Source organism: Saccoglossus kowalevskii, chromosome 10, assembly GCF_978046115.1.
Source record: "Saccoglossus kowalevskii chromosome 10, keSacKowa6.1, whole genome shotgun sequence".
In the NCBI taxonomy this organism is placed as follows: Eukaryota; Metazoa; Hemichordata; class Enteropneusta; family Harrimaniidae; genus Saccoglossus; species Saccoglossus kowalevskii.
This window is the reverse complement of record NC_140650.1, coordinates 16650996-16661146: the sequence shown is the minus strand read 5'-3', so window position 1 is coordinate 16661146 and position 10151 is coordinate 16650996. Positions and strand designations below refer to the sequence as shown.

General features: G+C 34.3%; 1 protein-coding gene across 1 annotated transcript in view; it reads right to left on the bottom strand.

The window, feature by feature from the left end:
* Positions 1 to 1111: 1111 nt before the first annotated feature.
* LOC102805627 (anaphase-promoting complex subunit 4-like) overlaps positions 1112 to 10151 on the bottom strand; it is a 38533-nt gene continuing 29493 nt past the window's right edge. Inside the window, exons 15-21 of the mRNA XM_085504728.1 lie at positions 9864 to 10103; positions 9004 to 9104; positions 8194 to 8298; positions 4628 to 4699; positions 3205 to 3402; positions 2216 to 2318; positions 1112 to 1398 (exon numbers count right to left, since the gene is read on the bottom strand). Coding sequence (XP_085360854.1) covers positions 1252 to 1398; positions 2216 to 2318; positions 3205 to 3402; positions 4628 to 4699; positions 8194 to 8298; positions 9004 to 9104; positions 9864 to 10103 — 966 coding nt within the window. The 3' untranslated portion in view covers positions 1112 to 1251. The remainder of the gene's footprint in view (positions 1399 to 2215; positions 2319 to 3204; positions 3403 to 4627; positions 4700 to 8193; positions 8299 to 9003; positions 9105 to 9863; positions 10104 to 10151) is intronic.

The following is a 10151-nucleotide window of genomic DNA, read 5'->3' as shown; positions in this document are numbered from 1 at the left end:
CTCTACGGCAATGACTGCAAACATATTTGTTTTTTTGAATGAAACGTGTGCATTATCTGAACGGTCTGTAATTGATACTTCGTTACTGAAAAGTATCAAATTCAGTGATTTCAATACACGTGTTCGTACATCCTAATGAGACTAGTTACAAATTCTCGGTTGCTTAAAAAAATGTCGACCAAAGACGGCAAATACGTTTGTTTTATTTTTTCAACAAAAAAACGCGTACCATACATACATAAAAAACTGTATGAAACAACAAACTTTACAGCGTTTAATTATACATTCACCAATCTATCAAGTAGGATTTTCAGGCTGCAGAAACAATTAAAACAAGGTTTAACCAATTATTTTGGTAACACTATGCTCTGTGTAATTGTTTTTGTAAGTATAAATTTTTTGTAAGTATAAAAATGCTATTTTTGAACTTAAAAAAGTCAAAAACGTCTGAAACATTTCATGACACAATGATCTGCTTGGATACCGATAATCATATGCAGGGTAAAAATGGGATATATTATATTCACAAGTTTTGCATCACAATCTATGTTGCAGATACTGTGAAATACATTATTTTAGCTGGAATTAATTTTCGCTGAAAAGAGTTTTTAGAAAATTCATTCATTCCATTCCTTCAGCAAAAACAGCGAAAATTAAATCCAAGCAAAAATTAAGTATTTTACAGTACTGATATTGCCAATAGTGCAATGTGATGACATCATCGTAAAGGTGTTGTTAATACTATATAGTCATAGGAGTTTTCATTTTAACCCTGTGATCACAATTATTTTTCCTACCAAACTTCCTTGTTTTTTTGTTATGTCTTTTTCTACAATTTATTGATTAATTTGGGAAGAGATTATCAAAATTTCTGGCTACAAATGTTGACATTTTTTTTAAAGTTTGATTCAAAGGCATTGTTTCTAAAATGAAATGTCACAATATTCATTAATTGAGATATTTTTTTTAATACTTTCATGATTGTCAGATATGCACAAGATTTGAAAAAAAAAAATTTGGATATTGCTCAAATCAGCATTGGGTATTAATCTGTATAGATAACAGAAACAGGCTGACAAGCAAACACACTAAAGAACTGACAAACACTGAATTCTGTTAATTCACTTTTAATTAAAAAAAAATGAACTATTTAATTGACAAATTTACATATAAGTAAATTGAATATCATGATAATATAATGATGCTCGAAATGCCTAAAACTATAGTGCAGCATGGATGTTTTTTGTCTTTTTATAGTACCATACTATCATTGTTTTCATCTTCCTTTGATTTATCATCAACTTCATCTGTCTCTGCATCATCCTCTATGTCTACATCTCCCTCTTCATCTTCTGCATCCATATCAAACACACGCACTCTTCGATGACTTGAAAACATCTAGTGCAAAAGCAACAGAAACATAGTTAAACTATAGAAACATTGTTACATAACATGACCATATGTAAAAACATTTTCACTGACATTTAACACTGATAATCCGATAGTTTGGGTATATTCACTGGGTTTTAAGATCATGCATTGATAAATCAATTTACATGTAAAGAATGAATAAATCACTAAGATATTACATTTAACTTGTCTCATAATTATCTCCTCTTTTGAATATTTGTAACAAGTATATAGCTAAGCGACGAATAATACAAGGTTGGTATGTTGAGAAAAGAGATACTAGTTTTTCAATATTGGGATAAGTACACAGAGAAATTGGATCTTAACATGAGATCAAAAACGAGGTAATCAATCAAAAACAGAACCACATAGTTAGAATGGAAAAGAAAAAAAGACAAAGATATAATATTTTGCATGTACACAAAATAATTTCCTCCACAAAAAGTTCCATAAAATTGCACTGTCTCCTTTATCGCTTACAGTCTTTTATATACGAGGTCAATGACCCAGATTCAAAAGTTGATATTTTACGAGTTGCCAAATTCGGTTCAAAGTTTGTTCTGATGCTTATAAGGCCCAGAGAGAACAATGCGGTATACTAGTGTAAAAACAACAAGACTTAAAGACAGATGATCATCACAAAGCAATTTTAGTGTATTATATGTAATTTCTGTTTTGAAACAGAATAACCAACAAATTTCAATGTGAGTCAGTGACCAGACTCTTGAAAACTCAAAATTTAAATTTTTTACTCAAAACTAATTACATTTTGTACATAACACAAATTATGGGTAGTCCTACTTACCACACAAGATACCCGCCTTGGTCCACTCACAGCAAATATGCTAGCTTTCATGTTTTCTAATCGTCTGTAGGTCTTCACATGGGGCGCCATATCATGAGATACTCTGATAACGAAAACACTATATGTTGAATAACTGAAAAGTTATTTGCCTTTATATTTCGAATTTCTATAATATGATTATTTATATGCCATTTCACCATCGTTTTGTTTACCAAAACTCAGCCATGAAATGATATTTTAGGGTCCATATCACCAAGAGTCAAATGAATTCCAAGACTTTTCCAGACCTTTTCCAAAACTTTCTTGATTTTTCCAACATCATCCCCAAAGCTCAAAATAGAAGGTCATATGTGTACAAAAACAATAATTTATTTACATGTTCATAGCCATGAAGACTTACTCTCAGGATTCAAACTCTGACCAACGAGCCTTTCTAAAATGAATTAATAACTATGAAGAAATTTAAAGACTTTTCAAAGATTTTTCCTGTAATTTAAAGACAACTCAAAGACTTTCTAAGAATTTTCCCAACGCTATGGACCCTGTATTTGTTAAGAGTGAATTATCCTCAAACCGGCCAGTTTAACCTTTTGAACACCAATTCAATGTTTCCATATTATGCAAAAATTTTGATTAAGACATGTAAACCGATGACACTATATTTCAACTTGTTAAAAATAAACAACAAAATTATAAAAAATTTAAATGCAACACCAACATCTTGGCAGGAAAAATTATGGTGGTGAAAAAGGTTACAAAAACCCAGTGAATTTTCACTGACACAAATAACCAAATTATTTTATTAAAAACTATTGGTAATAATAAAATGATCAGAATTAAACCACATGAGACTTTTGATCGCCCCTTCTCAGCATCAAACCAATACGTAAGAGAAGCAGATTAAAGAGAAGTTACTTTACACTGTAGATTACACTCATAATAAAAAATCACCAACATTTTATCTCAACAGCAATCGTGTATTGACTTACAAGACTGGAGATGTATTGACCTGTGGCTGACATATTGATATCGACTTGTACTCTCTGTCTTTGCTTTCCAGTATTTTACCGATCGGTAACTGAACTAAGACAGAAAAATTCTCTCCATTTGCTTCATCTTCTTGTAATAGCAGTGACAGAATGCTCTCGTCATAAAACCCTACATCTAAAACGCCATGGCGACTGCATCTGTGAGCAAGTATGATGAGAAAATAAGACACAACTCATGCAATCCCTAACCATGGTCAAAAATGTTTTCTCTATGATGGCGAGTAAATCATAACATTTTGTTTTTGCATGCATATTACCGGTAGTAATAACAAAAATTCACACGATAAGCATATTATCCTATATTGTGATATTGATCAGAAACAGTTTGAACGACACATAGTTTACGAAAATCATTCACAGTTCTCTGTGCTATGCTTTTGACCCGAATACAGTTGCCCCTCACTGAGTCACGGGTGTCAGGATCCAAGCAAAAACCACGACTACTCAGGGGTTTTGTGAAATGTTGATTTATGCATTAAAAATGAATAAAAAGCACATATAATCATACGTTTTCTTTATTGAACAACATCACAGCGTCCATGGATTCAACTCATTGCAACAAGTTTTATAGAGCTTTATCAAAGGAAAGCGACAGAGAAGTATGTAAAATCGCGACTTCATACCCACGACGAGACCTCATGTCAGCCTGCTGTTATCTCAGTAGTTGACGGCCAGCAGGTGTTAGGTTGTCTTCTCCAGCCCTTTAACGGCCAATTAAATACACGATGTGATGAAACATTAGATTTTTTACCTCAAAACTGTTGGCAAAACACAACAGAATTTTTGGGAGCCATCCAACAACCTGTGACTTAGCCGAAACAACGACTTTCTGAGGTGCGACTTAGTGAGGGGTCACTGTATTTCAAATAACTCGTGTTATGAAGCCAGACATGATCCATTTCCAGGGAATATGCATCCTTTAAGACATGTGTCATTTGAACTTGAACAATACCATGTCATAACTTTGTTTAAACTACTTTTGACCAATAGCATATTACATGGAAAAATTAGATTGCAGAAATAGAAATGAATAAGTTATTTCAAGTAGGCAAAAACATACACAGGCACCAGAAAAAAACAGCCCGGGTCAATTCTAATTCATTCTTACAGAAACTCACTCAACTGTGTGATCATCTCGCAATTTAAATGACGTCAGGTTCAAACCCTCATTTTATAAAGCATTAGTTATATCCAGTTTTAGTTCACACAACATGTAAATTTGTGTGTTTATAAGTAAATATGTTAACAGAAAGACGTGCAATTTTGAACTTGAAGAATCTGCATCATATTTAAATATTCATCAATTGTCAACCTGATTGAAAGATCTACCAACAACATTTCTCTAGGCGCAACAATCGCTTACCTAAACTCATTTTCTTCATCAGAACTGGCGTCACCGAGACGAGTGAACTGCACCTCTAGCACACTTGGTACACTATATCAAAATTCAAGTAATGTATTTATTAGTATATACAAGTAAGAAGAAATTTTATATCACCGTCTGTGTTTTTGCACCTTAAATATGCAAGATATGAGAACTTCATTATCAAAGATGGTAGTACAAAACAAGTCATTGTACTATGTGAATTGTAGTATAGACATGAGATATTACATAACCACCAAGATATCTCTAATGTCCACAGACATGTATGAGATATGGCTCTATGGATTTAAAAAAGAAGACTTATTTGCATTTGTCCAATATGATATTTGACATATGCATGAATGCAGAACTTGATTGGTCCAGGCATGTTGATAATGCACGTTCATGGATGTCTGAACGGGGACTATTACAACACTATCAGAGTTTATCTAGGTAATTCAGAGTTTATCTAGGTAAGGGAAGAGTAGGAAATCAAACGGGCGGTGCACCGCGGTCATTACCGCGGTGGTGGTGGGTGCTCGCCGGTCGACCGCATTCTATGCAAATTTATGCATAGATTCCATGACCCCGGTTTACCGCGGTCGTGTGCGGTGGGCTCGCACAGCAATTCACACTTATTGTCAAGACCATTAATGAACACAAAGAACTGGGAAATTAAAAGGATCACAAAAGCTAGGAAACTAGTCTATAATAGTTCACATTATTTTATTTGCCTGAGCTTTGGAATAAAATCACAAAACGATCCAGAAAGACGTAGTGATCAACATAATATAAAATAAGATCGCATTATTTTGTGAATATATATCATGCATGGTCTCAGAAAATGTTTAGAAAGATTAATGTTTCGCGTAGACCAAATATAATCACGCATAAGTATAAATTCAAAGTGTTTTAATACATTGGTGAGAGGTCGCATTTACGTGAACAAGAACATGCACTAAGAAGAAAAAGCAAGCCAAAGTCGAAACGGGGTGTATCATGGACTTGGTACAACATGCGTTGCGACAATTGAGTGATCGTCGACATCATTTTGGGGCACAATTGAACTTCAAGTACGTTGCGAAACTTGCTACGCGGCGATTCTGACATCAAGTGTGTGTTGACCGAAGTTTGACCCCCCCAAGTCACGCGCTGAACTGGCGCGTTACCTTAGCAACCCTTTTCTTTCTTGGTCCGCGCTTCGATCTCGTAAATTTGTTATCATACGATATCCGGCGGTACTGTAATAACACAACTTGTATCCAACTCTGTATTGGCTTTGAATATTTCAACATCGTTTACTTAGTGTGCTGCTTTTCTAATAACGCAAATATGTTTACAGTATTGGACGGGCTCTAAATATTTCAACTTTGCAATGTATTACTTTTATAATAATTACGCAAACTAAGTTATTTTTATTATTGTTGGGACACTAACCCGGGCTATTGGGTCTGTGAATATTTCAATATTACCGACTTGATAATGCGTTGTAATTATTACGCAAATATAAACATGGGCGCATTTACTAGTAAATCATTGAAAAAGATAGTCAGGTCCCGGAGTCAGGTGTCTAACGAAAGTCGAGAAAATATTTTAAATACTTGTGACTCATCGGTGAATTATTTTATTCGAAATAAAGTGAATATGTAATATTAACCATACAATAACATACAATATCATGCGTAATGTTAAATTTTTCTATAATAAACTCGCAGCGCACTTCGATCGCATTATTCACGTACATTTCGACTGAACTCTAATAACCACGTGTTTGAATTACGTGCGGCAATGGGCAATGACCTCAATGAGTTCACGCACTGACATTTAAATTCGGGCCACCCAGTTTGACGCAAAACGATATAGTTACTTAACATTTGTTCAAAAAATCGGTAAACTCTCGCGAAGAGTTAACTGAAAGGCAACGTCGTTTTTGACCAAAAAAACAAAAAAAAAAACACGTCAATACAAGATTATGCGTGCAAGGTTAGATTTATAGAACGTACATGACCGCTTAACTCGCACGTGAAACACAGGAGACATTTTAGTTCGTTCATTTCTTGTTTACCGATCTTGAACTTTTTGTCTGGAATGCGATACAGGCAAAGAATAAACATTAATGATACCCACCGTTGTCAAATCAACAAGAGGCTCGAATCAGGAAGGCTCGGCTATTTAAAACTTCGTAAATAACATTCTTTTCATGTGGTAGACTTTATTCAAGTGTAACAAACGTAAGTGAAATGTATGGACGAGTCATAATACTCGTACCTTCGAAAGTTACGACTTTTACTACTGGAATTGGTGATAAATACATGCATAAAATACAACATTGTTTCACGCAACAACAATTCGTATACAGCATTGGACTTATGGATTTTTTATATTAATAAAATACGTGGGCCGATAATATTACTATATGCTTAGTATTTCCATGCCAGCGATGCTCGTAACCTGCTCGATTTAAAAACAGCTATTTGAAACAAAGACTCATGGAATCACAAAGGAAACTGTTAAGTACGTATTTCACACCTTTCCTGCGACCGCGGTTGCAACCAGTATCGGTGGCCACCGCGGTAGAGACCCCTAATTATAAGCAGTCCGCGGCTCTCCCCGGTGTACCGCGGAGAGCCGCGGTGATTACCGCGGTGAACCGCCCGTTTGATTTCCTACTCTTCCCTAATTCAGAGTTTATCTAGGTAATTCAGAGTTTATCTAGGTAATTCCGTGGATGAATGCAATGCATTAAAGAACCCTAAGGAGTCAAAGTCAGTATTTAGTGCACATTGTATTTAGAATACATTGGGATGCGAGAAAATCACTTTTTATCAACGAACATGCATGGCATGAAAACCAACATAATTTAAATAGTAATAATGACATAATAATAATTTCAGAATTTAAAGTTCAAATGCACATGTAGATATTTGTCACATGATGTACATTTCTAATATGCACATTTAAATTGAATGTAATCAGCCAAGCAATCTGAAAAATTTTACATTTTTAAAAACAAAATGGCTACCAGATGGCCCTCTTCGATTGAGTTATTAAGTGCTTTGCACGTGTAAGATCTGATGTTAGGTCTTTGTACCAAGTTTGATTAGATTTAAATTTCTAGGCAGGTCAGAATAAATGAGTCAGCTGACAGACTGACAGACAGACAGACAGACGACTGGCACAATCCTTATGTAACAAGCTAATATTTCAAAAATTGAATATTTCTTGTCATATAGCTGTCATTTTCAAACACATTTAATAGCAATTTGTTTCAATTGTTAACTTGTTAGCTCACAAATTCGCAAACTATCAACAAATTTATCATTGACTGCAAATGCATTATTTATTTGTTAAAATCGTTAACAGAAGCATGTCAAATACAAATACTGTAGAATACTTTATTTTCGCTTGGAATTTATTTTCACTATTTTCGCTGAAGGGGTGATTCCGTGAAAATAAAATCCAGCGAAAAAATCAGTGAAAATAATTTCCAAGCAAAACGCCCAAAAAGCCTTTTCAGCGAAAATTAATTCCAGCGAATATAAAGTATTCCACAGTAATCAACTCACCTTTTATCTGTGGTGGATTTTTTAATGATGTGTAGCTTATCCGACGGAGGTTTCTTAGTTGTAAGCACAGTATACAATACACTGCTTGGTTTATCCAGTGTAAATCTACGAACAATCAAATGAGAAAGCTATCAGAGATGACAGATCACCCTGAAACATTAACTGGTTGAACATCTATATCGCAATATGGCTCCAGATATTATAGTTATGCATTTTTAATGAGGTATCTGATCAGATCTAGTATGCAATGTCTTCAATAAAGCACTGATTAAATGTCTATCTGCAATAGTGCTCCCGATATGATATTTATGCATTTTTAATGATGTCACATGACCATATATGGTCATTAAATATGTTGACCGGATCTAGTGTGCAATGTTTTCAATATAACACTGGGTGAATGTCTCATTCTTGGAATAGTACCGGGTACTCCTGATGTGACAGATGTACAGATGAATGCTGGTGATTACTATGTCTCCCACCAGCACTGTGTGCTGAGGGATAATAATGTAGTGTATTCTGTGGCAGAGTGCAAGGAATATAATTCAAAAGTGACAGCTTATTCAACGAACCTTTCTTCCCAGCTCAACATTTCTCACATTAACATTAAGAAAGTATAATTCAGAAATCATTACGCCCTCTAGTGGTGAATTTTGCATAACCCACTCCTATTGTTTATGGGCCTTGTCACCATACAATATTATTAGAAAAAATGATGCAGAGATAAGAGTTCCTATGCTGTAAGGATGATATGATCATTGACGCGAGTGCAAGCAGTACTGACATCAGATAAAACACCATGGTACTTACTGTGCTATACAAGGAGTAAATGGGTCTTCTTTAGCGACACTATGTGCTTGGTATAATTGATATACACATCCTTCTCTCGTTAAACTCTCACCAATAGTTGACTATAAATAGACAATGAATAAAAATTTGTCAATAAATAGTGGTTACTGAAATCCACAAATAACCACAGTCACTGGAGGGTTGGAAATTAAATACTGTGGAATACTTTATTTTCGCTGGAATTAATTTTCGCTGAAAAGGCTTTTTGGGCGTTTTGTATGAAACTTATTTTCACTGATTTTTGATGAATTTAATGTGAAATATAGGAAAAAAAGTTTATTCGCTGGATTTTATTTTCACGGAATCATCCATTCAGCGAAAATAGCGAAAATAAATTCCAAGCGAAAATAAAGTATTATACAGTATAGTTCAATCAGTACTATTTCTTTCTAATTTTTTCCCATTTTTTTATCACTACATGACTCAAAAAAACTGTGAAACAAGTGCATGACCAATTTCATTGATTCAGTTCTTACCTCAAAATATAAAATTAAAATTTCCCACGGCGTCTGGAGATATATAACTATCCTTTCCATTCAGTAAGTTTATTTTATTCAAAACCACACGAAAAGTAGTTTTTGCTAATTTCTGTATTAAAATCACAGAAATGTAATAATGATCCCTGATAGTAATATTAAAGTTAGTGGACAATATGCTGATTCACAACTTTATTTTCTTTTATAGTAAAAAATTATTATCATAAAAACAAGTGACTGTGCAGACAGAGAACATGTTTACAGTACGATCTGGACTTGGCAAACTACCAAAAATGTGCAGATTCTCCAAGTTCAGAATTATCTCTTGACTTATTGCATACTTACTGATGTCTTGCTGAGACATGCTTTGATCTCGTCTTCTAATACATCAAATAACTGATACAATGACTTGTTTGGATGAACCGAAAACAACAATTTACTGCGTCTCAGGTTAGGGCACATCTCTACAAATGTCTGCCAGGAGTTACTGGATACATCAGTCGGAATGGATAGATCTTCTCTTTTCAGGTACTGACCGACACGTTCTAGATTGAAACCAGACCCTTTATCTTCACAATTTTTATCCTAGTAAGTAAAATAATAATACAACAACATTTTTTCTAATTTTTTCCA